Raw genomic sequence first — 27,750 nt, 5'->3', positions numbered from 1 at the left:
GAGAGTTTTGGGAAGAAAGACTAGTCAAGAAGGAGCTGACTACTTGAGGATTAGCTACTATCCAGAAAGAACATTAAGATACTCCCTTTCCCTCTAATTCCCTGAAACCAGCCAAGGAGTGTTTTCTTCCCCCACCACTGAAGACTCTTTTCTTTCAAAATGTGAGTAATGCCATGAAAAGAGCATATAGTGTCATAAACAAAATGATTGCATCTGGTGCAATGTTAAAGTGTGTCTGTTCCCAGGAAAAATGTGTGGCTTGCCATGTAATTCATGGCTGTTATTCCACTGGGTGGCTTGGTGTTTACAACACTGAAGCTGTTTCTAATTCCAGTGAAGTCTCATAGTATTATTCAACAGCTGAAGCAGATTTTGATTGTCTAGCTCTTGTCCTCCATGTCCTTTTAAAACAGACTTTGAGCTCCATCTTGTCTATTTATTTACTCCTCTCTTCTAAGAATAGCTTTTCAGAGCTTTCATTCTCTTGACAACCCTCTTTGTGTCTGCTGTAGTTGTAGTTCATCTGTGGCAGTAGAATTGTACATGCTGCTCCAGAGGGAGTCTGTGTTGCTGTGCGTGGTGTACTACTTCTGTCTCAGAGTAGGTAATCTGCAATACTGACTAGATGTTTATTATCCTTTTTGATGGCTGAATCACAATTTTGGCTCCAAGTAATTTCTGGATTGCCTACAGCGTGGTCAATTATTTCTGCTTTTTTTCAGTGGGTTTCAGAATTTGAGAGTTGTTGCTTAGTTTACAAGTGTTTGTGCTTCACCTTATTGCATGTGATTGTATCTGTTACTTGATTTACTTCTTAATTAAATCCTCATTTGTTTTCAGATACTTAGGAGCCACTTCAGTCTGTGTACTCTCACTGTAGTCTGACAGCTTTCAAAGCTGACTTATTTTCCTCCTTTTTCCTTACTTGTAGTAACTATTTTGATAAGGCCATACAGTTAGGTGTATCACCCCTTTAAGATCTTTAGGATGTTTGATTACAAGCAGATGACTGAGGGCTGTGCCTCCAGAAGAGAGGGTGTGTTCAGCGTCTCTCACACTGTGCATACAGTCTTTGCTCACTGTCGGTGGAGGATGTGGATTAATGATTGCAGCAGCAACAGGCCCTTCAGCAGGTCCTTGCCTATCTGGTCAGTCCCACTTTGCTCCCGTATCAACCTGGAGCAGAGAAGAGAGGGATGACTTGTGCCTATTTGGCTCAGAGCTGTTGTCCCTGCATCCCTTGCAAATGTCAGAGTACTGTTTCACCAAGCTCTCCAGCCTTACCTGGATGGTCCTGGAAATGATCTTGCTGATTTGTCCCTGCACAGGTGCAGCACAGGAGCTGGCTTATCACTATCAAAACTTCCCTTGCAGTTGCTGTGCTGCTGGCCTGGCTCCCTGAGTGCGCACTGCATGTCAGTGTCTGTGCATAGCAGAGTTGATTTGGGAGAGATGGAGGCTCCTTCCACTTCAGTCCAAGAGCCTCATATCTCCACAAGTAAGGGAGGTACCCAGACCCTAGTATGCTGAGGCAGCCTGAGAAACTCAGCTGTCACCAGCACTGGTTCTGTCTCCCCACCCAAATGCTTTGTAAGCCTGTCTGCCTGCACCAGCCTTCTCTTTTTTTAGCAACCCAGACCAGGGTCCAGCCCACCCAGTCTCAGCAAGCCGGAAGGGTGGAACATCTCGAGAACTCTGCCTGTCTGCAGGGACATCACCCATATGCACAGCACAAAGATGTTACTGTGTTATTGAAGCCCTGTTATAGCCAAGCATTCCACAGGTATGTGTCCTTCTGGTTTAGCGTAAATATGTGGAAGTACTGGCACCAGGATGGGAACAGTCCTCTTATATTTGAAAGAAAAAATATATCCTTAAAATGCCGTGTTCCACCTAGTAAAAATCTTGAAGCACTGAGTCTCAATGTGTGCAGTGGAATATTGCTGTTTATGGAAAGATTGTCTCCCACCACTGTGTGCACTATCTATCTATAGCATTGATTGTTTGAGGATACCCTAAGCAGGGTCTGTACTTTGCTCCATTTGCTGTAGGGGATGAAGCTCCAGACTTACTGGAGGAGTCACCTGTGGTTGCTACTAGTCTTTGCTGCTGGGTGACTTTGGGCACAGGAAGTAATTTGGGCCAGTCTGCAAGAGTAAGCCCTCTCAGTCCTGGAGCTGGGAGGCACAGGCAGTTGTGTACAGCCAGGGGCAACACTGTGTTCTTGCTGGTGATCCTCTAGTGCACCTCTGCCCAGCATGGACAGGAGTGGTGAAATGCAACAGGTCATGAGTGGCATCCCTCACATGCTGGTAGCTACTTGTATGTTGTCTTTGCCCTGTATTCCTGAGGCTGGTATCTCAGTAGTGTGACTGTGACATGGCCTCAGTTTGCCAGGAAGATGTCTGGATCCATGAGACTCCAGGGTCTGCTGGGCTAGTATTGAATAACTGTTCCTTTTTGTTGTCCAGCACTTCAAACATTGATATTGCTTTATTTGTTACTATACCCTCAAGTTTTTCCTGATTCCTTTCTGGGGGCTAAAAGTGGGCATGAGAATGACACAAATTTCTAAATTTTTTTTCCTTCTACTTAGCTGAGTTTAGATTCTTGTCATTTGTGGCAGCCTCAGTCTTCATGGGCAAATGCTACAAGGTCTGATTTGCACTATTTTTTATTCTTTTCTTACTAGTCCTCACCAGCCACTACCTTCTCCCACCTTCCCTTCCCTTTCCTGATTTAGAAACCAGAGCTGTGCTCAAAAGCATGTGTACTTCTATTTCCTTGAGTCTCTTTCTTCATATAGACTAATGATAACCTGGAAATATTTTGTCCTGCCACTGATATGCTGTTAATTTCTTCCTTCACTATAGCAATAAAGTAATTACATTTTTTTTCATCTTAATACTATAGTTGTAGAACAATTGTGTTAAACAGAAAACAGTATTTGTTTAACAATTTTATATTTGTATATATAAAATTACTTCTTGGAGTATTATAAATATAAAATTACTTCTTGGAGTAGTTTTTCATCCCCTAGAGATGAACATAAATCCAAAAACAATTGATAAGGAGAAATATTTTTCTTAGTTTCTGTTCCTTCTCCCCTTTTAAACTTTGCCTTTAACAAAACTTGTAGCTTAGTCTCCAAGCACATGCATGATTGTCTATACCTGAATAGCCATCCTTGAAGAAATGGAAAGAAATCTTGAGCTACTGGGTATTAGCACAGCTCAGTATTGGGTAAGCCAGTGAAGATGATTTGAGTCAGCCCTAGACCTAGGCCTGCATATCAGTTTCTATTTTTGCATGGACTTCTACATGGGCAATTCATTACAACAACAGCTGATTGTTCTGGCTTCTCTGTGTTTCAAGAAGAACTGCCCAAGGAGAGGTTAAATATTATGGTGATAGCATGTATATGTCTCATTATCATTTAAGGAAGAAAACAAGAGCTGTCATGGCAAACATGATGGGGAGAGTCACAAGGGTTGTTGAATCAGTTCTGATGACATATTAATATAGCAAAATCTCATTAATGGCTGAGTGTTTAAGGCAATTCTAAAGCACACTGCAAGTCGAGGCAGTTCTGGATAATGTACGTTTCTCAATTAGGGGAGAGATTGACAAGGTAGCAGGAGGCTCCAACCAGATTTCTTTGAAGCAGTTTAATAAGGGATTTTTTAGGATTATCCTAAGTGAGAGACAGTAAATGTGCTTGACTGAGAGCCCTAAGTGAAACTCTTAAGAGCACAGGAAGCACAACAAGATGGGGAAAAAAAGTGAAGGGTCACAGGCACAAAGAATGTTTACCTCTATCCACTGGCTTTGGATCTTTTCCTCCATCTGCCTGCAATATGTGTGAGTTCAATTAAGTTCGTACTACAGCAATAGAAAAGGACCGCTGAAGACTTAAGTTTGTTCAGTAAGCTCTGCTGTAATTTCCAGCCTTTACACCAGCTATTTAGACTGGTTGCTGCTAAACAGAATCCTAGATATTCTGTAGCTTGTGCTGATACAGTTGTAGCAGAGCAACCTAATCCTGCTGGTGTTTGTTACTGACAAGTCAAAGCAGTGTGCTAAAAGGAAGTAGGTAGCAAATGTTTTTCCAAAGGCTGAAATAGCACTTACCTTTGTTTGCCTTATGACTTCTTACTGCATCCTTTATGCAAGGAATGAGAACGAAGGCATAGGATGTTGGGATTATTTGGGTGACACCAAAGGTACCAGATCATTTGTGTACCAGATGGGATGGTGAGCTCTTTGTGGGGAAACTCCGTACTCCTTGTGTGCCACGTACGAAACTTCAGTGTTGAAGATGAAGCTATGAACATACTCAGGGAGTCAGTTACATGTCTACACCCTCATGGATTTTTTTTTTCTTTCTTTTTAGTAACAGAACCAGGGTTAATTGACATACATGTCTTACTGCCATAGGGTGTGTTTGTTCAAACATCATTAAAAAAAGTCTAGCTTTCTGTCTAGCTTTCTGTCTAGCTCCCTCTTCCAGCTTCAGTTCCTGCAGTTACTATGCCTGAGTATTACTTGGATTCTCATGTTCAGGGAGATGTAATATTAGCAAGATGGTCTAGTTTGAATATACTGGGTAGACCAAGTGTCAGGCTAGAGCAGTCTCCAGAGTTGGACTGAAGGCTTCAAGTACCAACCATATTTTGAGTTTAATTAAACAGACTATTACTAAAACAAATCAACAGCAAATTCTCTGGCAACCACCCAATACAGCCGCTCTGACTCTCAGCTGCAGCAGTGCTACCAAGAGAAGCAAAAAGCATATGAAGGTCCTTGTGTATTGAAAATGTTTCATTTCCTGAAGTTTTGTAATGAAAGATACTCCCTTAATAAAATTAGAAAGGAAAGTGAAGGTTTAATAGCTATTCTTTGTGTGGGCCTGATAAGGGTTGTTGATGGCTTCCAGAAAAGTGACTTAATTTTGTTTTTCAGGAGCTTTAGCTACTAGATAAGGATTTGGAGCTAGGTCTTAGAGAAGCACAGACAGGTCTGTACTGGGGTAGTTCAGCACCTGCCATGCAAAGGCATTGTACTCACACGGCCTAATTGCTAGCCTGGGCAGAGGAACCCAAGTGCTGGTCAGTGTGAGGCTGCAGGCACACTGTGTTCTTGGCTGCCATTTTGTGTTCAGTAGAGTTTGTCTAACTGGAGTTTATCTTGGGAAATTCCACATCTTTAAAAGTTTCAAGCTCTTAAATATCTGGTTTCAAGACTGATGGTCTGGAACCCTGGTTTTAAGTCCTTTGTTAGGAAATTTTGGGTTTACTTGAATATGCAGATTTTCTCTTCAGAAACAGACTTGTATAGAGATGAGCCAAGATAAACTGTGTGCCAGTTGTGCAGTCTTATAATTGGTGTTTTTAAAGGCAAATGAATGTGACTGAAATCCAGTAGCAGGTACACTTGAGCCACATGCATTTTGTAGGAAGGGACATTCAAACTTCGGGACAAGCAAAGCTGTAAGGTGTGTTGGCTGTATATTGTGCTTTTTACTCATACAAAAGTTTGAATATGCCTTTCCTGAATACTTTGAACGAACTATTTTAAAACACATTCATGCTGAAAGTTTAAAGTGTTGCTAATATATTGGAAGATACTTCTGTGTACCTATGAGGAAAAGCATAAGAGATGAGATTTGGACTTGCATTTGTAATGGGTAACAGAGCTGCACTGCAAACTTTTTTGTGACTATAATTATACAGGCCTAGTTTTTTTCCATTTCAATTTGCACAGCCTGTAGGCAGCCTTCCTTTTGTTCCCAAATGTGTCTGCAGATAGCAACTGTGAAAGAGTTGTAGTGTCCTGCACTGGGGACTGCATTCTCTTAAATTTGTGGCTACTAAGATGTAGCCTGAGTTTCTTTCACCTTTTCTATTCAGGAAGGCTGCCTGGTAGCTGCCTGCCTCAAGAGCTGTATTTGGGGTGGCAGCGCTGGGTCAGTATTGATTTTTCTTGAAGGAAGAGCTATTGTCTCAACAAAAGAACTAAGCAATTTGTCTGGCAAGAACTTTTGTAAATGCAAATATCTTCTCAGAAGTTTTCTATCCTAATATTAATTTAAGATTGTTATGAGTAAAGTGAGTTTTGTTTCCTTGGCAGGTACTTTGGTAACCTGATACTTTTGTAGGAGACAAGATGAACATGCTTGCTTCATCAATCACTGATGTCCCAGTGTCCACACATGAAAAGTAATTTCTGCCTTGACTTCAGGTAAGTGCCAGCTGTATAAGACACCTCACTTGCCAAGCTTTGGAGGAGTCTAGGAAAATGACAGTGCATGTCTGAAATTAATTTCCAAAAAAGACAGTGGCAAATTTTGGTCATGTGCAAGGCATGAGGTGCTGTTGCTTTTGTGACACCTCTTTAGGCTCTCAGATCAGAGGAATACCATTCAGCTTACCGGGGGGGCACAGTCCCTTTCTGGAATATGATGTGTCATCAGATACAGATACCGATACCATATGGATAGGGTGATCTGTAGCCAGGAATGCATGCTGCTGCAAAGCACTAGCTTCCTCTGTAGCCTGAGCCTAATGCACTGTTGAATGCTGAGAAACACGGTGCCCATAGTTTGCTGGCAGCTGGACTAGACAGTCAATTTAGGATCCTTCCAACTGAACTGTTGAGGGCTGCCATGGTTCCTTAACTGTCTAAGAGCGAAGACACCAATACATTATTCCTGTGGCTAGTGATCTAGTTAGACAGGTCAGATCACATTTTGCTTAGCAGATGGGGAAAACATTGGTCCCAAGCTGGCCAATTCTACCACAGGATTTATAATACTTTGTTGTTATTTTGATGAAGGAATACCTGGCAGCTAAATGAACTAGAGACTTGCGGAGTAGTCAGTGGAGGATACCTTGAGAAGATTAGAATACAGCAGTCAGATTATGGTGCTTCCTGAGAGTGTTTTTTAAACTTCCGGTGATTTGAGTTGGGAAATTATTGGATCACAAAGGTGAAATCGTTATAATTAAGAGCTCTATGTGGAATTTTTTTTCCCAGAAAAGTGATTATTCCCTTTAAATGTGCAAAATATTTGACATTTTACATACCTTGCAGCAAGGAGTCACGTGACTTACATGTGTATTATATGACAGTATCTTCTTGTGCTTGTTTTAAACCTGCTGCTCTTAATTGAAGTTTTCTAGTTATTTTATGAGAAGAAACAGTTAGTAGTGTTTTCCTATTCACTTCCACTACTTCACACATTACTCTCTAGACCCCCATCCCTTTCTCCATATTTTTTTCAGAACCCTGGTCTATTCAGGCATCCTGCATGTAGAAGCTGCTTTGTCCTTTGATCAGCATGTGCTGCTTCTTTTGGGATGTTTTATGGTTCTTCTGTATCAACTTTAAGATGGGCAAATGGGCCATAATTTAGTGCAGTATTCAGGATACAGGCATAATGTGGATTTATGTTGTGGTTATAAGCTTGTTCCTTTTTTGCTTTTCTGTTCTCTTTACAAGTAGTTTCCAGCATTCCTCTGGTGTTTTTTTGACTGCTTCTGTGTTGATATTCTCATAGGAGACTCAGCTTCAATCTTATTTCTGAAAAGAATAACCAACTCAACATCTGACACTTAGTAGGTAAAGTTAGGGCTGTTTTTTCTGTATGTATGTCACTTTATACTTTTTCATTCTGAAGTTCATCTGTTGATTTACTATAGTATCTCAATATTAGGAGATGTTTCTGCAATTTTCTTTACTGTCATGAGTAAACAGTAGACGTAGTTATCATTGATGAATGCCATCTCAGTATTCCTTTGTTGAGACCATTTAGGAATATAGCAGAGATTCCTGGGAGATAGTGATCTAGCTTCACAAAAAAGTATTATCATTTAATGCCTGTTTCCTCTCTTAAGTGGTTTTCCATCTTAAGCCTTCATATCCCATGGCAGCTCAGATCTTTTAAGAGGTTTTTGTGAGAGATCTTATTTAAATTATTTTGGAAATCCAAGCAGACACTATCAATTAGATGTGCGTCATGTACTAGCTGTTAGCCTGCCCAGGAACTGAGGTAGGTTTGCAAGACTGCTTTACAAAAAGCTGTGATGATTATACCCCATACAGCCTATTTCTAGAAATACTTGCTACTTTTATTGCATATTTGCCTGTGTTATATGGCCATTTTTGTATATCATATGACACTGTTAAAGGTTCCCCATGCTTGCTTTAAAATGCTCCTTTTGGAAATATTTCCCTCTGTATTCTGGCAATAAAGTAATGTTGGGTGAGAGGCTTTGTACCATCATCGATAATACAATTCTTCCATCCTTCACCCTGGTTTAGTGCTACCTGTTCTTCATCACATTGTTGTTGGCTTTTCCCTTAGTTTCTTATACTGATTCTTTGTTCCTGAGAAATATCAGCTAGAGGATTCTGGTATGCTTCTGCCTAATTTTTGGGTTGGTTATTTCTTTTTTTCTTTTTTTGCAGTTTATACCTGAGTTTATAATCCTTTCATTTTTTTTCAGCTTTTCTGAAGTATGCTTTCTTGCTCCCAATGGTTTGGTGTTATTTTTGGATTTTTTTAATACCGTTATATTTAGTGAGCATGACAATACTTGATCATCTGGCTTTGGGGGTCTTTAGAAATGCTGAATCTGATGCTTGATATAGTTCAGGTACATGGGAGAAATATGATAAACCAATTATGTGTACTGGTCAGGGCTGAATCAAGAGTTGCTTCCCATTTTGTGGGTTTCCTAGCTGCCTGTTCCTGAAACAGTTGTTCACAGCATCTAGAAATCTAGTGTTATTCGAGTGGTCAATGTAAATATTTCATGTTTTGCTGCAGAGTAATTAAAGTAATTGGAAATAATAGTTCCCTGGTACTTCAATGTTCCATTGCCTTCCTGCTGCCATGTTTCCTTTATACTTGCTGTGTCTATGTCCAAAGGTCAGCATTGTGGGTCTGCTGTGAAACATGGAAAGCATTGATTTTGGCTTTCTGTCACTGTATTCTTTCCTTATCAGACTTTTTTTCTAATACTTCTGTTTACTATCTAACTTTTGTTAACTTCTGTCCTATTCTTCATTTGTTTGTGGTGTCTCCCATAGGATTCAGAACAGTGCATTTTGTGTGCACCAGTCTCCTTTCTCCTATTTGTCAGTTTGAAATTTCTGTATGATCTTCCTGATGTAAAGTGCAGATTCTGTTTCCCTCTCAGTTCAGGTGGAAATCTGGTCATCCTTTTCTAGGCTTAATCTACTCTAGAAGCTTCCCCAGTCCTTGATGAATGTGAGCCTCTCTTCCTTACTCCATTGCTCTAGTCATGCATTGAGACTTTGCCTCCTCACCAGCTGGGTTATGATGGGGACCCTTGTCTTTAGCATCCTGTGTTCTGCCTCCAGAATATCTTTTTTTTTTTTTTTTTAATGTGGTACCCAGGTGGACCACAACCCCTGCCTCCCAGTGTTTCCCATATGCTGTCTCTGGAATCAGGAGCCAAACCTGTTAGGTACCTGGTAACTGAACCACTGATGGCTCTTGCCTGTCCCTTTTTCTCATCTGGGCTTTCTGCCCCAGGGAAGTATTGTTAGTACAAGAAGATAGACAGACACCTTGTGAAGAGAGGGGACCGTTGACCAGGATTATTACATCCTTAAACAGTTTGGTGCCTTCCTGCCATGAAACTAGGGCTGGAAGAGCTTTTCAGTGCCCCCAAAAGACCCCTTAGTTAACCTCTTTCCTTGAGCAGCAATAGGTTTTTTGCCTGCAGGTGAGACTGTTCAAAAGTTGTCATGAAGCCTCTGTGTTGTATGTTCTTCCATGTATGCCATGATCAAGTCACAAGAAAGGGCTCTGTCTCTGAGGATCATGGGCTGCCTGGAATGAATATGTCTTCAGCACTTACACAGGGGTCAGGTAATCATATGACATTTGATACTTTACCCTTGGAAATTGTCACCCTCTAGGTAGGCTTCTGACTGCATTCACTTGCACGTTTGGACTGACTCATTTAAATTGTTCCTATATGAGATGGCAATACAGCTTCCAGTTAAAGTATTGAGAAGCAATTATGTGTATCATTAGCAACTGTATTCATTGTTTCATAACAAATTATGCTGAGATGTTGACTGAATCCAAATTATGAGAAGCTGAGGCTTATCTTTAGCCTGTCTTTCATTCAAAAGAAGTTGGCCTTCCCAGAAAGGCAGTCTTCCTGTTACTTGGCTATGGACTTGCTTACGGTGGAAGGAAGACCTACAGCCATGTAAGACGTACTTGCATTAGTGTGTTACTAAGTAGATGTTTCCTCAGCTGTAGAGGGGTCAAATTAAAGTCATTAAGGTGGAGGAAAAGAGTCCCTAGATGCTAGAAGCTTTATTGCAGCAAAGCAAAGAAAATGTGCCACACACATATCTTGTTGTGATATTCTGTCTTTATTAGCCTTACCCACAGTGTTGTCTCAGAAGGCAATGTGGGTGTATAAATCTTCTAGTAAGTTTGGTGGAACTGAGAAAACTTAAAATTGGAAAAAAAAGCTTTCCCCCAAAAAGATTGAGAAATGCTACTTTAGGTTAAAGTTTGTGCTTGTGTTAATTGACTTGCTGATTAACTTGCTGTAACTAGCACAAGTAGAAATGCTTATCTAGACAACCTGCAAATATTTATATCACAAACGTTTATGATCTAGAAGAATTTTTCCAGGACAGAAATGTGTGTGTGGCTAGGTGGCCACAATTAAAATTAACGTCTAAGGAGTTAAAGAAAAATGACAAACTTGAATGCAACTGCTGTTATGGGGGCAAGTTTTTGTCTGGCCAAATAACCAGTTTCAAGGAAGTTCAAGGGAGTTAAGAGGCACATGCCACTGAATCTACATCAGTTTGTCAGCTCTGTATCTGGCCTAGGACTGAACATTGTCTCTTTAGAACATGCAAATTTTCTGTGTTGGTCCTGCCCATAATTTTTGAATTGTTTTTAATTATACCAAAGAAGGAAATAAACTCTGAATCCTTGCAAAATTTTCATGGCTCTTCTGATTTGGGGTGTTGCAGGGTGTAGTTAATGCTCTTGAAAGGCTTTGAGATTCCTGGATGAAAGGTGTGATGAAAGAAACGTATTGTTATTGTTTTAGGGGAGGAATCATGCTACTGGGTAAGCCTATGTCACTGAGACTTGCTGGACTTGTTTGTTCTGACTTGCCTATGACTCCTTTCTTTCCTAATTGAGGAGATAAAGCCTCAAGTATATGCTGAGATGCTGCACAGTGCATTGTGGTGTTCAGGACAGTGCACTTCCCCGAAAGAAGAGCTTCTTGCTGACATCTCAGTGGTACCCAGAGGTGAGTGCCACAGCCTTCTGACTTGCTCCTTGGTAGTCTGGGAAGCATGGCTATATCATGCATAGATTTATGGGGCAGTTAGAGCTTTGACAAATGGTGTGGGGGGAATGGTACTAGCTCTGAGCTTATTCTGATTTCAGCTGCCTTCCATGCATCGGTAATCCTTCTGATATTTCACCCTTTCTTCTCACCCAAAATGCATTTGTTTTCCAAGAATTTCCCAGCTCCTCTACAGTGTGGTATACTGACAAATCAAGGTGGCCTATGGCCACCAAAGTTTTTGGCAGTGGAGCAGGTGAGACTCATCTCACTGCACCCCAACTCTGATTTGCTGTTTGTGCCAGTGCGATTAGAATGTGTTGCAGTCACAACTGTGGAGCTAATAGCCTGGTACAAGAGGGTGAGCAGAGTAAAGTAGGCGAAAGTAGCTTTCTGTGCTCTTGTTTATTTTCTTGGGCTTTGTATGCAGCCAGTGAAGTGTTAATCTGTGCAGAATCAGCTTGGAAATGCACCAAGTCTGGCACCAGACCATTTCACCAACTCTGCCTGGGAATGAAAATCAAACTGAAAACCCACAAAGACTATAACTACTTGTTTCGTGTCTTGCTTCTGGAGTAGATTCACCCAGTCAAAGCAGAACAAAGGGAGGCAGCCAGGGCTATTTTCAAAAGCTGAAAAGCGGAGATCTACTGCTATATTCTGGTTCTGCCAAACAGAATAAGATACTTGTCTATGACCAATGTAGCTGCAAGTGGAAATCTGAGAGGTAATGATGACGGAGAAGTTGCAGAACTTTATGCTAAACTGATTGCGGTCAGTGGCCATGTACTTAACATTTTCTTTGCACTGGGATGGCCTCTCATGTTCATACCAACTGTAAAGTACTTATGTAGTAAGTAGCCCTCCTAGTTCTACTAAAGGTTATTTAAGAACGTGTGAGTCTTTCTTAAGATGTTGGCTGTGGCAGTCAACTGTAGAAGATGTGTTCTTGATCAAGGATATTTCAACTGTCAGCGTTACGGTTAGGTCCCACAGACTGTTACAGTAGTACAGGAGGCTAGTTCTATCCCAACAGTTAAAGAGCTTGTAACCTCCAAAAAGCTGTATGCAAAATGGATGAGAGAGTAAGGAACAACAAACCTTTTGTGCTGATTGCAAAGGTGATCAAGTAACCAGGGAAGCCTGTATGAGCAGTATTCTGGTATCATGGATATAGTTATTGGTAAGCTCTGAGTTAACACATCCCAGAGACTTAATGCTGCCCTTGAATCTTGATGCAAATGACAAGAACAGTATTTGGAGGTGTTGTCTTTGTCCATCTGAAATGTGCTCTTGGGAAGCAGCAAGACCTTGGTAGAATTGTGTGGTTAATGGGAGGAGCTCAGTTAGTAAGTAGCAAGTACATTAGCGATGCTTTATCTGACTGCAGAGGGGTGGCATGCAGCACCTACTGTTTTTGTGGGATGTTCAAGGGTGTGGGGAGATCAAGTTGATTCAGCGTGACGCATAGAAGAACATATATCTTGTTTCCCTCAGCAAATCCCTTCAATGTTTGGAAGTCTTCCATTGTACCAGAATTGCATTGGGAGATACCAAACATTGAGTGATTGAGGCTGATGGGTAACTGACCTCATCCAAACAAAGGTCTTGCAGTAGTTCAACAGGCACTAGCTTCCTCTATTTCAGTGCCTGAAGTAGTAGAGGTGGTTGTCCCATTCTTTTAAAGTGTGTGTCCTGAGTGTGCCACCAGAGCAGAGGAGAAGCATTAGGTGGTATGATTGCTTGTGGCAAAGGTGGGAGTGGAATTAGCGTGTCTTGCTTTGTCGTCCTGTGCTTTTGCTACAGCACTTCCGGACTAAGCCAAATGTTTTTCAGTTGCTGCCATTCCCAGCCACCCTACCAAGGTAGATAGCTTCAGGGACCTAGTCAGGATTTTGAAATTGCACTCACTAGGCCAGCAGATTGGTCTGTTCAGTTGTCTTGTGAAAGGTCCCATTTCTAAGAAGGGTGATTGTAGGGATGTGCCTGAATCCATCTTTGAATGGGAAAAACTGGTCATAGCTATAAATGGGGAGAGACCCTCATCAACAGATGTGCCACCCAAGCTCTGCCACTGGCTTTTCTGAGTATTGGAATATCAGTGAGCAGTGGTATAATAAAAAATACAATACATTTATTTATAGAAACACAGCAGCACATCGGGTAGAAGAGGTTGCATGTTTTCTTCTATGCAGAGCATGACAAAACACCTTCTTTAAACAGCTTGTGCCAGAAAACATGGTTTAGATTCATCTAAGAGGAAATCTAGGTTGGGGTACTGTGAGGCTTTAGGTTAAGTCAAAAAATGTCAAGGACAGATCTGTAAAACAGAACAGGGTAGCTTTTCCCTGCTTATCCAGCAGCTCAGTGACTAGACCTTTTCTTAGGACACAAATGATAGTTACACTTCTTTTTCCTGTCTGAACAGACATTTTTCTGGGAAATTTTCTGGTGGTGTTCTTACTGAGGCTTTTGATAACACACAGTACCTCAACCGGAAGAGATAGATAAGCTCAATATAGTGAATCAAATCCTGTCAGCAGAGGTGGGAACTGAACTTTCATCACTTGCTTTGTGAGTGAACATAGTAAGCTTTTATGGAGTTTGGTACCGGATTAGAGAGGAAAAATAGCTTGTCACCTGTGTATTGTGTTTGTCTTTTGCATTTGGGTAAGTTTTCCAAATAGGAAGGTAAAGAATTAAACAGGGGTTGATCAGAAATCCAACCTGAAATCCTATCTGTTTTTCCTTGGTTTCATGAGGAAGACCAAGCTACATTAATAGTTATTGGCACGTTAGGAAGAAGAGTTGCAGTGAACTAAAAGATCTTGGGTTTGAAACTTGCTAATTCACTGCAGATGGAAAGCTGCCAGACATCAGACCATGAGGTTTGCAGAGCAGAGAGGACTTGGCCTTCAAAGTCTCCCAGCGAAGTCTGTCTTCTGATCTCTTGTTAAGGTTTGCTCTTGAAGAATTAAAGTTACCCTCATGCTGGAGGATGAATATGTGTTACCTAATGAATTGGTGTTACCTAAATTCCCCTGTCTGCCCCCTGAGAGTTAATTTGCACCTTAGTGGAGTTTGGGCAGTAAAAATATCAAAGTGTATGGTATGAGGAAGCAAGAAATGTGAGGCTATACAAAACACCTGACTGGAAGGTATCTACATAGGCAGCTGTGGTATTGGGGGGTCTTCTGAGGAGAATATCTGTCTGTTAAGCAGTGCCTCTTTGCCACAAGAAGAAAGGATGTATCTGTGTTTGAAGGCAGTGAGATCATCTCTGCCTCTGCACTCATCAGCACTGCAGAGTATCAGTGTTTCTCTGGCCAGTGATCGTTGCTGGGTGGAGCAGTTTTCTTTAGTTACTAGAATGCAGAGAAGACCATGCAGAGGTCTGATTCCTAAACAGGGCGATCTACCTTCCACTGAACTATTTAACTACAGAGATGGATGTCCCAGGCAGAGGAGTCTCTCTCAGGTGGTTATTCTGGTAGAGCGTGACAATCCTGCCCTCTGTGGCATAATAGCAAAAAGGCTATGGGGGCAAAGCAGCTAACTGGAGGCGTAATGCGTGTGATTAATGACTGAATCCATTGAGTGGGCATAGCCTGAACAAGAACTGTCTTTCACTAAAAATCCTGTTAGGTCTCAGCAGAGGCAGGCTCAAAACCTGACATAGTTGTGAGTGTGCTGCTCTAATACAGGCAATACACACTTGAGCTGTTCTTCAAAGAGTAAAGGATAGCTGATTTGGGGTCAAACAAGGCCCTCTGTTCTCTGCATTCATGCTGATTCCTGAAAAGGGTAGCAAAAGATTAGATATTTCCTAAAAAGCTAAAACCAGGAGAGTTTTTCTTTCCCAATCCTTCTGCACAACTGCTGACTAGCATGTTTGCTGATAAAATAGACAAAAAAAGGGAGGCTGCCGAGCTGGATCCTGCACACAGGCATCAGAGTTGAAGGGTACATATCAGCAATTGTATGCTGTGGGAGGTGATGAGAGCTGGTGCTTCCGTTGCACAAGAGATTTTTTTCCTGTTCTGGTACTTACTCTAGCAAGATGAAAGTCATGAGTATCCCACTAAAGGGAGGAAACTGTTTTGGATTTGAAGACATATTTCTGCTTCAGTTTTTGTATATTGCATATACAAATCAGTTACCTGTATGAATGTAGAAATACATGGAAGTGCTTCCTTTAAACTGTTTTCTTGAAAATGTAAAGGGAAATTGCTATCAGAAGTAGAGATTTTTATTCCTTATCTCCAGCATTTTCATTTCCCCCACAACTGCAGCAGTTCCTAAGGTATGTCTCCCCTTGCAAGTCTGTGTGACCTGTGGAGAGCAAGCAGTCCTGAAATGTTGGAGGAGAAGGGGGTCTGTGCCACTAGTGTTTGTCAGGGTAGCTGGCATTTGCGTGAGGAGGAAATAGATTAAAATAAAGGGCAGTGCTGCCTGTCAGAGCACAAGTCTCACAGGCAGAGATGCTCATTTCTCAGGTGTGCCTCTTAAGCTTTTATTTTAGGCATAAGACCATGTCTTGAGGAAATCTGTCTGTATACAGTTCAAGAAAGCCAGCAGTTACGAAACAAGTACTGTTGCCTCAATATCTCCAGTTAGCCGTATGCTATCGGGGCTGTGCCATTCGTTCTCTGTATAAAAAGCAATGGAGGAATGTTGCTCTGATTGCCATTCAGATGGCACCCCACGCTGGGGTGGGGAGAGCTGAAACACAGAGGACAAGTCTGAGACTGGTGACAGAAGGGGCTCAGGTTGGAGAGCAAAAGCTCTCCAGTGAGGAGAGCAAAGTTAGATGCTAAAGCAGAATCTTTAAAACAACAGGTGGCTAGCTAAGGAGGGGAAGAGGCATGCTGTGGGCTGTTCTGGTTAGCCAAGGGGCTTGCTCTCAGGGGCAGTAATTGACTGTCCATGAAGTATGCTGCAATTCCATGAGCTGGGACTGTGAAAGACCACAAGCTGTGAGATGAGAATAGGAATGTTCCATGGGAGGCTGCAGCATGTTAAAGAAACTGAAGCAGGACAGTCCTGCTGGTCTTAGGTTTTTATCTGAATCTCTGCATCTGTTAAACCCTCAGGGGTAATGGATAGTGTACACAGTGAAGATCTAGATAGCGAGAAGTCAAGGCCTCCATGGAACCAGTTGAGGTCTAGTGTGTGTATTATGTGCTTATTGCAACTTGCAGTTGCCGAAGAAAGTAATCTTGGCCAGCCTGGGCTTTTAGGCTCCTCTCAGCTGTTTAGGCTCCTACAGTCTGTTTTCCATAGCCTTGCCATTCCAGAAGTGATCCAGTCTAGTGGGGAGACAGCTAGCTTTGGGGAAGACTCAGACTGTGCATTGCCAGAACATAACTCAGCCCCAATAAAGCAGGCACAACAGAAGGACAGGTACTAGGCTTCTCCATAGCACGTGACTCTGAAACAGAAGGCTTGATCTTGGTCACCTGTCCTGTGTATTTTGGTAACACTAAGCTGTTGCTTGTGACCATCTGCAGTTGTGGTGCTGGCTGGAGCTGTTTAACTTTTTCTTTCCCATATGCCACCTGTTTGAGTAGGTAAAAACCTGCCTGCTTCCCTTAAGCAATGGACTGGGATACCTGCCAGCGCTCACTAGCCAAAACCAAGCTTTTCTGTGAGGAGATCAAACTCTGAGTTTCTTCCACCTTCTCTGTCACTTGCTGGGTACACCCTCACTGTGTTGCAGACCTCTCAGTTGCTTCCTCTGTGGCTCTATTCTGTTGGGTTTTTTCCTGGTTTGCCTTGCTTACCATCTCTTCCTTGTAGCTTTGCTCAGCTTTCTTGCCCTCAAGGCAGGGTGTATAACCCCATTCTGCTTTTCTACCACTTCACTGTCTTTTGCTGTCTTGGATTTGTTCATCATACCCTTGCCTTCACTGTTTATCTGCTCCCTCAGCTCATTTCTACAGATGGAACCTCTACTGGTATCCTGCTGTGCTTTCACTGATTTCTTCTTTGCCACCTTGTAGTCAGAAAACCTGGAAATATTTACTCTCTCTTCCTGCCTTTCTGCCCCTGTTTTCTCAGACATTGCTCAGAAATGGCTGTGCCATAGGTCCAAAAAGGAGAAAATAGCATTTAGTATCTGGTCTACAGCAAGACAAATGTGGATCAGTGGGTGTAACCAGCATGATGACTAGCCAGCTGAGTTCCTCTTCCTCAGATCTGGCTGCTGCCATTTGCCACTCCAGGTACCTTTGAGAGGTTATCCCATGTGTTTTTTCTGATACCTTGCACTAATGCTGACCGTGATGTAGAGACTCAATGCAGGGCATGACTATGTAGCAATTGTGTGCTGTGGAATTACTGGAAATCTGAAGTGATTGTGCTTAAGGCTTTGCATCATCCTACAACAAAGCTACTGAGGACATGTGCAAAAATGCAGTTTTCCTAATGTTCTCTTGCTTAATGCTGCACAGGGGGATATAAGTGGAGGAGAAAAGCTTATATGCCTTTGTCCATGTCAGTCAAGTTCCCAACTCCTTTACAGGTCTGCTGTTGGCTAAATGTGGGTCTTGTTGCCATTTTATGGGAGTAGCTATTTATTTCCCATTTGACAGACTGTCTATCGGGAAACAGGATGCAGTCTCTTACAACATGTGTGGTTTTGGTGCAATAAAACCCAAACCCTGTAGGGGAGCAATAAACGTTACTACTCATACCAACTAAAAATAACTCAAAGCTGTATGTTATAAGGCATCTCTGGTAGCCTAGAGTATCCTCGGTGCAAAAGTTACTCCATCAGTCATGAATTACTACATTTATATTTAGTTTAAGCACCTGCATAGGCCATCAGCTGCACTTGAAAACTGTAGTATTTCTTGATGAGAAATTGTCTCTACTAGTAATACCAGCACAACTCTAGGCTTTTCTCAGGGGTGCATGTGAGACAATGGAGGCAATTTAGAACATGTGAAATTCTGACTAAATATAAAGAAAAAGCTGGTTTCCATGAGGGTGGTCAGAAACCGGGCCAGGACTCCTGAGAAGCTGGGAGATATCTGTCCCTGAGATGCTAGAAACTTGACTGGACAAACCCTGGAGCAAGCTGCTGTAGTGGGACTAGGTTTGAGCAGAAGGTCGTCAGACCTGCAGGGTCCAGAGATCCTTCCCAGCCTACCTCATTGTGAGGTTTGTGAGCTGAGCTAAGCTGTGCCAGGTGATTTGGCTCAGGATGCACTATTGTCTTAATAATAGAGTTGCGTTTCTCCATGTTTTCTTCCATGCAGAGAGTGATCCAGATGGACAGAGCAACAAAGCACATAGAACCATGGAAGATAGCAATCATCGTTGTGTCAGTGATAGTAGGCTTAGCCTTTGTCATTGGCTTGATTACATTTTTTTTGTGCCATGGTAAGTGCAACGCTCTTCTTGTCACAAGTCTTCAGGATTCTGTTGTATTTCACTTGCTGCTGTGGTCTTGTCTGGTGACTTACGTATACAATTCATCTCTTGTATAGAATCCACATGAGAACTTACTAGATCCTATTAAAGATCTGAATTGATTAGAAAACCTGCAAGAATACTTAAAATATAATTTACTTGAAGCAAGGATTTAAGTTTTGTCCCTCTCTTTGTTGAATTGTCTTGCCCTGTTGCCTCCACTGGCATTCACAATTAACCAAAGGCTAGAAGTTTTCTGTGTAAACCAAGGGTGTGCCTAGTATTCAGGCTATGCGTAGTAAGCTTGGTCTTGAACAGGCCTTTTGCAGAAATTGAAGCTGGCACCTCTAGCCAAGGATATTCCAGAAAAAGAGGGCAGAGATTTAAGCTTTTTGGAGCCCAGGAGTCAGTCATTGTTGCCAAGGGCCCAGTTTGGTAGCAGGTGGATGAGGCTAGGCCATTCTATTCCCAATCTGAGACACCAGTGTGAAGGGTTTTGAAATGCCGTCCTTCTCAGATGGCACTAATAGCGCTGCTGTCTCAGCTCACAGAGTCAATGAGGCAGTTGCTTGCATTAGGGCACTACACAGAGCAGTGGCAGAGCTAAAGCTTAGCTTTGCTTTTTGCGAACTCTGCATTATGGGGTCCCTCTCTGCCATTCAGCTGAGAGCCAGATTTTAAGCTTAACCCAACTGCTGAATGGATGTGAACAGCTCTGGACTACCTGCCTCTCAGAGGGACCAGGGACATGCTGGAGTGCAGGCAGAGAGGAGTGAGTGCATCTACTCAGTCAGAAGGGACATGTGGGGTGGTGTGTCTTGTGCTGTGCTTACCTCAGGCTGATGAGGAGATGGTCCCCAGAGAAATGTTGTAATGGGTATAATTTAGAGCTACTTGGGATGGTCCTCAAAGTAGAAATGAGTCCCTAAAGCAACAAGATGGTCCAGAGCCCCCTTTTCCCAGAGTGCTACTAAAGCTGTAATTCCACAGCTAACAGGGTCACAGCCAGAGCCTGGGAGCCTTACTTGTGCCATGTTCTGTGAGGTACTGTGTATGTCTGAATTGTACTGAAGGAGATCAGCCACCTTTCCTTTTCTTATCCTTTGTAGATCAGGACCGATATTACAATGCATCTTTCCTAATCACCAGTGTCAAGTACAACAGTCAGTACAAAAGGCAAACCACAGAAGAGTTCAGGCACTTGAGTCAAGAGATTGAAAACATGGTAAGCTAAGCTGTTTCTGTTTCTTCTCAACCTATGGTGAACAGTCCTGTGACTGTGTGATTGGAAATAAGGAGTCAGAGGTGATTCTGCCTCATCCTTATGGGGCTAGCCCTACCTTTCAAACCTTGCTGTATTGGGTTAAAGATGCATTGCTGACTGTGTGCAAGCAGATGGTAAGAACAGGTGCTGTCTGTCCCAGCAGCCTTGTGGCGGAACAGGTGCACACAGAACAGAAGGGACAGCAAAATCAGCCAGCCTCGCTGTTTATTTTAGTTTTGCATCCTCTGATGGAAATTCAGTGGTAGCTTTGGTGTAGAGGTGGAGATAAGGCATTTTCTTGTGTTTGAGACTCATGAGACTGTTACATCTTGGGAGTATGTACATGTTACAGATGTATTTTAACACTCTTTTCCTTTAACAGATATCTGCAGTATTCAGGGGGTCCTTCCTAAGTAAAAGGTACATCAGGTCCCATGTTGTCAGTCTGAGGTAAGTAATGTGAAGGTCAGGAATAAGCAGGGATGTGATAAGTGACCTTTCTTGCTACTGCTTGACCAGATGGCACATGCTCGGTCGTTTATGCTTGGATTGTACCAGCAGGATGACTAAGTCTTGGCTGGTTGTCAGTATCCTTCAGTGCTTACGACACTGAGGGCTCAGTTACCTTCGGGGGGTCGGCAAGGAAGAGAAATTTAGCCTTATACTTCTGCAGATTGATTACCTGAACACCAGTTGTTTGGCTGTGATGCAGTAACTGAACTACTAGGTGATCCCATCTTCACTGCTAGTTAAGGGCTTGAGACATGCAGTCAACTCTTTATTCCACTTAATGCTTCCTATGGAAGCTCAGGCTGGTGTTTACACCTCTGCATGGTGTATAACAGGAGGTGACTAGTCTCCTCTATCTCTTAAAATGTCTGAAGGAATGAGTCATTCCACTGTGAGATACCTGGATACAGAGCTAAGGGGAGGAGGCAAGTGTGACATACAGGTATAAAGGTCCTGTGTGAGAGCTTTTAAGTGTTTCTTCTCTCACTCTGTAATAAGAGCCATCCCTTCCCTCTACTTCACATTACTTTGGTTTGGAGTTGCATTTCTATAAGGCTCAATTCTGCTGTGGAATATTTTTCCCTAGACAGCAGACAATGCTAAACTTCCCATAAATGTCCTTCTTCACAGCATTTCTGGGCTTTCTTACCTTTACCTGTCACTAGATGGAAGGGGTAATTTCCTTAAACTGTTCTACATTGTTTTCTGCTGCTGGTTTCTTCCACAAGCCTCCCATACCATGTATCAACTACAGAAACTGGGAGCTGGACTTCAACCAACCTTTTGGGTTGACAAAATGGTGTGTCTGTTTCAAGCTTGTTTTCAGTACAGATACAGTTGTTGTGCAGCTAGGCACTGGACCAGCTTAGCTGTATCTTTGCTGTTTTTCCCTCTGGGCTTCAGTTGGTTTTCCTTTAGACTGCTAGTCTAAAATATTGGGCCCAATATTTTATACTGACAGTAAGTGATCGTGCCTTGCTCTGGTTACTCAAGCTATTGAGATTTTTGTCTCCGGATAAAATGGAATTAAGTGGTCAATAAATGGAAAAGGGACTTAAGTGGGAAAAAAAATACCAAAAGACCTTTTTAACTTCTGTGGCTCTAAACTGGGTCTTTTGAATGGCTGTTAAGAATGGCCTGTTGGCTCTCTGTTGAAGGGTTTTTAACTCGCTGGGGTGGTTCTACTGCCATCCATGTCCTACTGACTATGATGTGCGTGGAGGCCAAAGGGAGTGATCCCTCCTCTCCTTCTCAGCTGTGCTGCTTATAACAGTTCCCAGGAAATTTCCTCTGATCATTGTTATAGCAAGAACCAAGCCTTTTGCCTGCTGACATGTCATCATCTTCCTTTACTTGTGCACAGTTATGCTATGTTCTATACATCTGTACAGACCAGACCTGTTCTCGTATAAAGAAGGCAGAGAGTGCAAAGCAGAACAAAGAGGATTAGTGAGAAAAGAGGGAATGATACCACTTTGTTTTTGTTGGTTTGCAGCCCAGATCCTGGTGGAGTGCTTGCATCTGTTGTTCTGGTATTTAAATTTCCATCGACTGACAGTAAGGCAACAAGCTTTGGTCATGTCAACCGTGTGTTACGCAGAAGGCTCAAAACAAGCTCCACTTTCTTGCATGTTGACTTGTCTACCCTTAGTCTCACAGGTAGGTGCCTTAGGTTTGTGGTTTTAGCTTGGAATTTGTTCCTCATACTTTGCTGTTCTTAGTGTAATGAGTTTCACTTTAGTATGTAAATGTGGGCTGTTCTTGTTTTCTTCTTTTGCCTTCTCAAAATTGTGTGTTACAGCTGACAGCCTGGGAACTTGAAAGAAGTAGCATGAAAAGAACTAAAGCATACTGGCACAGATTTATGAATGTGAGCTATCCTTGGTGCATCAGAAGGTTTCTCTGTATGACCTAGCTTTGTTGAATGAGATAGTCCCCCTGCAATTTATTAAAAAAAGCCCCAACTTTGTGACCATGGGTTCACAGATTACTTTAAGACACACAGTGAATTGTACAAGAACCTGTAATCACCAGGTACTGAAATGCAGAGTCCTCAAGCTATTAAAAAAATGCAAGTCTGAGATGGTTCCCTTTTCCACCTCCTGCCATTTCCCTTGCTTATTTGACAGATTACTGTAGCAAGTGTTCACAACAAAACCCTGCAGTTCCCTGGACAGTAATCCTCTCCCAGTCTGTTGCTGGTTACCATCAGAGTCTGGCAGAGGGTTTTTTGTAGGAAAGAAATTTGTAATGTTACAGTTTAAGTCCACCCAATTCCAGCTCTGAAGATTTCTGAAGACTGTTTTGACTGCCTTGCCATGCTGAACTTGAACAAATGCATATAAGTGTTTGCTGGTGTCTGTGCACAATATGCATGTAGATGTTACTTGGACCTATTTGCAGTTATCTGCTGGTTTTGTTAGCTTTGAGCTAAGGCAGGAAAGGTGTATCCTTTAGCCTCACACTTTCAGTGAGGAACAGAGGCTTAACTGAACTTCTCCAACAGAGAAAATTACTCCTTTTACTGTACTGTCACTCCATGCATCAATGCAGGCCATTTAATTTGTGTTTGCTGGGTGCAGGGAGGGAGACTATGCTAGATCACATAACAGTATGAGATATACTCACTGTGGTGTTTGCTTTTCATTTCAGAGTTGAATAAGGAAAAGGGAGATAACCTTTTAAACAACTGTAAGTACAAATGCTTTACAGAAAAGCTCCAGAGATATGGTGCTATAGGTTCTGTGTTCACAAGATTCTTATGCTTTTGAGATGCAAGTTGAAAAAAATAAGTTGTTAGGGGATACTAGAGCAGTAGACAGCACGTGAGCCAGGAAAGATTTCAGCTCATTTTATTGCAGTCAGGCTGGCTCTATAGTGTTTGCAGAATCAGGCTTTCTGACTTCGTGGTGGGAAGCACTTTTAATGTTGGTTGTGAGAAGTAGGGGCATGTCAATGAGCTGCTGTTAGTGAGCTTTGCGCCAGGACTGCAGTTGCTGTGGACCAAGATTCTTGCTGGAATCCTTCCAAAAACATTTTCCCTCCTGCCCCCTCCTCCCAGCAGAAGAGTTTAGCAATAGATGTCTGTCAGATCTGAGCTAAACTTTACAATATACAGGGAAAGGTAAGAGAGTGGGAGGGAGAAGAGCTGCCCGTGGTGAGAGCAAGGCAGTGGCACAGCTCTGGAGAGGCACAGGTTCTCAGTCCCTCTCCTGTTCTGTGCTCCTCCATGAGGTCCTAAAGCATCTCTGGAAACAGGGAGAGAGGTAAGTCTGTTCCCAGGGAACTACCTCAGTCCCCTGCAAGGTCTTGGAGCCTTTGCATGTTAGCTTTCCATCTTTAAATGGATTCTGAGAAGTAACTGACTTGGATCTAAATATTTTTTTTTCTGGCTGAGTAATGCATGACTATGCTTGTTGGCACAGTGGCTTTAAGTAAACTTGGAGAAAGAGGACGCTATCTTTTTTTTTTGTTGCTGTTATCAAGGCTGACCTGGAAGTGACCTGACAAAATGCTTTATTTAGTTTGTGGGTGGGCTTTTTGTTTGGTTTTGTGGTTTTTTTACAAACTAGTCTTAGTGATTCTGTGATGCTTAAAGTTGTGCTGACTATGCTGGTCTTGCCTTTGCTATTCAGATGAGAAAGATTGCCTCCATTGAGTTCACAAGTGATGTGCAGTGTCTGTCTTGTGCATGTTTTGGTGGTGATGTATGTATTAAAGCTTAAAGTTGCCCTGGTGTGGTGGTTGTTTACGTGGGGGTTCCTCAGTATTTTTGTACTCAATTTATAAGAAGTCTTTTAAAAAAAACAAAAACAAACTAAGGATGTTTTTTCCATAGAGTATTAATGGAGATTTAGTCTTTAGATGAATCTTACATGCTGTATTATGAAAATTATATGAATGTAAATGCTTAGGTTAATTATTGGTGCAGGTCTTTGTGCCTAAGAATCTCTGTGTGTACCTGTATGCACAGACATACTAATGGCTATGCATGTTACCTTTTCCTCTGTACAGCTCTTGTCAAATATCAAACAAAGCAAGGTTTGTAGAGGCAGTATTTTTTTAACTAGATCAATATTTACAACTGGGGAAAGTGTTGCAGATGTACAGGCTTCAGTTCCCATGGGAGTACATGTGGCCTTGGGTGTTTGGAAAGTGGCTTAATGAAAAAGTAGGGACTCTTCTCCCAAACCTTGTTTACCCAGCATCTATCCTGAGATGCTTGTCACCATGACACTTGGCTTCCCTGCTATTAGAGGCACTGCTTTAGATGAAGGCTGTCTCTTAACATCCATGCCCTGTTACATATGTGCCTGCAGCCATGAGGGCCATTCCCAAAGGAAAACTCTGATTTCCCTCAGTCAGCTACCTTTTCTTTGACAGGCTGTGGAATACGAAAACAGGCGTTCTCCTTCACAGGAGTGGAGAGAATAATTGGTGGACAGCGTGCACAGGATGGGGAATGGCCGTGGCAGGCTAGTATTCAGCTTGATGGGACCCATCGCTGTGGTGCATCAGTGATCAGTAATACCTGGCTAGTGACCGCAGCCCACTGCTTTAGAGGGTAAGTAATCAGCACCTTTCTGATCCTACAGGCCTTAGGACTCTTAAGTGCTCTGACCTTTAGTGGCCCACTAGCATCTGTATCTGCTGAAAGCTAATGAAGTTTGGCTCTTCTCTGTCCCTTAGGCAGACCTGGCCGCATTGCATTTTGATGCTTAAATGGAGAGCTAAGCTTCTTTGGGGATCTTGTTTTGTGTGGCTGTGACATAACCTCAGATATCTTACAGAGGAAGAGATCCTCGGAGGTGGACTGCTAGCTTTGGAATTCTGCTGAGACCTCCAAAACAGAAAAAACTTGTTCGAAGAATTATCATTCATGAAAGATACGGTGACTTCGTCCTTGATCATGAATATGATGTGGCTGTTGTGGAACTTGCCTCTCCTATTGAGTTCACGAGTGATGTGCACAGTGTCTGTCTTCCTGAAGCATCTCACAATTTCCCAGTGAATACTTCCTGTTTTGTCACAGGCTGGGGAGCTTTGCAGAATGATGGTGAGTGTCTCTTGCTTTCCTGTGCCGTGTCGCACATGTAGCTGAGAAGACTGCTATCAGGTTTATGGGGATTTGTTTATTTTTTGTTCCTTAGATTTGGTGTTTGATGTGCTAATGATACACTTGTGGACTTTGCTGCTTTTTTTCTGGCTTGGTCAGTAGGTTGTTATATGGGGGGAAGACCATACAGGTTAGCCTTACAGGAGTAAGAGCAGGTTTTTTCTGTTGCTGCAGGCATTGTTCTAGGTGAATACATTTTGTTCTCTGTTCCCATTGGCCCAGTCCCTCTAGGTTTAGCTCTGACGTGAGTTCTTTAGCCATTCAGCTTTGTCATAGATGTATTAGGACAGCTTTCAGCAGTTATTCTCTCTTTGGTCATAAATTAGGCTTCATCCAATGACTTGAGTGAGCTTCATTCAAATCAATCCATGTCTGTGAGGTTAGAGATGATGGGACTATAAATCTGCTTATGAGAGCTATTAAACTATATAGGTTATGTTTCATGGTAGATTCTTGGGGTGTGTGCTGATTGTCCAAAGCTACATTGCAGTTAACCAAATAGTTTTTTCCAATGATAACGAGGACATATCTTGTAGCCTACAGTTGAATTAAACACTGAAATATGTACAAAAATCCCTTTGTCCATTATGTTAAAGAGCACCTGGTTGAGGATGCAAGGTGGAGAAGGGTTATGTTTGGGAACAAGTGAAGGACTTTGAGGAGGACGGGAGCTTTCTGCTTCCTGAGATGTTGTCTGGGTACCTCCCTTCATTGCCTGTAATAGCAAAAAAGCTGTAGGAAAATCTGGCTACTCTAATCCTTGAGTGTTTTAGGTTGCATATGCTGTCCGCAAATTCTAATGCCACTTCTTCTAGGCTCTAGTGTTAATCAGCTTCGGCAAGCGGAAGTGAAAATTATAAGTACTGCAACTTGTAATAGAAGACAAGTGTATGGTGGAGCTATAACACCTGGAATGTTGTGTGCTGGATACCTGGAGGGGCAGGTGGATGCCTGCCAGGTAAGTCTTCATAGGTAATAGTAAGAAGGAAACAGGTGGGATGGGAGGTGAGGTTTCCTAAAACTAAAATGTCCTTTGGGGAATCTTTATTAAGTTTATGGGTTCAGTATCTTGACAGATATAAATGAAGAGCTTCATGGCTCATGGGATGAAGCCTGCAGTTAGGTCCTTGGGGTTTATATGTAATGCACATGTGAAAGAATACAAATGTGAGGGTGTGGAGTTGGAGAGGTTGAATTAGACATAGGCTCCCAGCCTCTGTCTTGTAAACTGTGTGGAGGTTGAGTTACAGCTGTGATCTAGAGACAAATATCTGTCAGCTGTAACAGAACAATTTGAGGGTTGCTGCATTAGTGAGGTGAATGCTGTTTGCTTTGTTCCTGCCTGTTGACATTTTTCTCCTTAGGGTGATTCTGGTGGGCCATTGGTGCATGCGAACTCCAGAGGAATCTGGTATCTTGTGGGAATAGTGAGCTGGGGAGACGAATGTGGCAAGCCAAATAAACCAGGAGTGTACACACGAGTGACTTATTATCGAAACTGGATCCACTCCAAAACGGGCATCTGAAACCTGCAGCAGGTTAACTTTTGTGGGCTGTGTACAGCTATTCCTCTGACATGTTCTGCTCTGTGGTTACCCTCTAAACAGCTGCTGGCTTAGCTTGTGGTCATGTATCAAGTGCCAGCAAGCTCAGAGTAGTCTAGGACTTGAAATTGGTTTGGCCTACAGCCAGACAGAAATGGACTTGATCCATGTGACAGCTGCTTGCTCAGGAAGTAGTCTGTCAAAGGAACAACTGCCTTCATCTAGATGCAATATACTGACCCTTTTTTCTCTGTGGCCACGATACTCTGTGGCCAAATGTCTTGGCCCCAACTTACCCAGGCAAAGCGTTTGAGCCCAAATTATCATTTACCGGCATCTAAGACAAGTTATAAGTAAAACATGGCCTGTCCATTTCCTGTGTGCTCCCAAGGCCCCATCTAGCTGTAGACCAGCTGCAACCCAGCCCCTGATTCCAGGGCTTCTGTGCTTCTGAATTCTTGAACTTTTTCCTGCATCGTTCCAGGGAGTGTACTCTAAAGAATGGGAGATGACTTAGAGAAGTCCTGGTTCCTAATC

General features: G+C 42.5%; 1 protein-coding gene across 1 annotated transcript; it reads left to right on the top strand.

Annotated features, from left to right (window-relative positions):
* Window positions 1–141: 141 nt before the first annotated feature.
* LOC308063616 (transmembrane protease serine 11E-like) lies at window positions 142–27,203 on the top strand. The gene is made up of 11 exons (XM_080386839.1): window positions 142–6,240; window positions 11,213–11,324; window positions 18,626–18,749; window positions 19,889–20,004; window positions 20,426–20,493; window positions 22,049–22,212; window positions 23,206–23,244; window positions 24,937–25,117; window positions 25,344–25,609; window positions 26,485–26,627; window positions 27,034–27,203. The coding sequence occupies exons 2-11, from the start codon at window positions 11,232–11,234 to the stop codon at window positions 27,193–27,195; spliced, it is 1,356 nt and encodes a 451-aa protein (XP_080242965.1). The 5' UTR covers window positions 142–6,240; window positions 11,213–11,231; the 3' UTR covers window positions 27,196–27,203.
* Window positions 27,204–27,750: the final 547 nt, after the last annotated feature.

This window comes from Falco punctatus, assembly GCF_963210335.1.
Source record: "Falco punctatus genome assembly, chromosome: 1".
Lineage (NCBI taxonomy): Eukaryota > Metazoa > Chordata > Aves > Falconiformes > Falconidae > Falco > Falco punctatus.
This window is presented reverse-complemented; position numbering and strand designations above follow the sequence as displayed.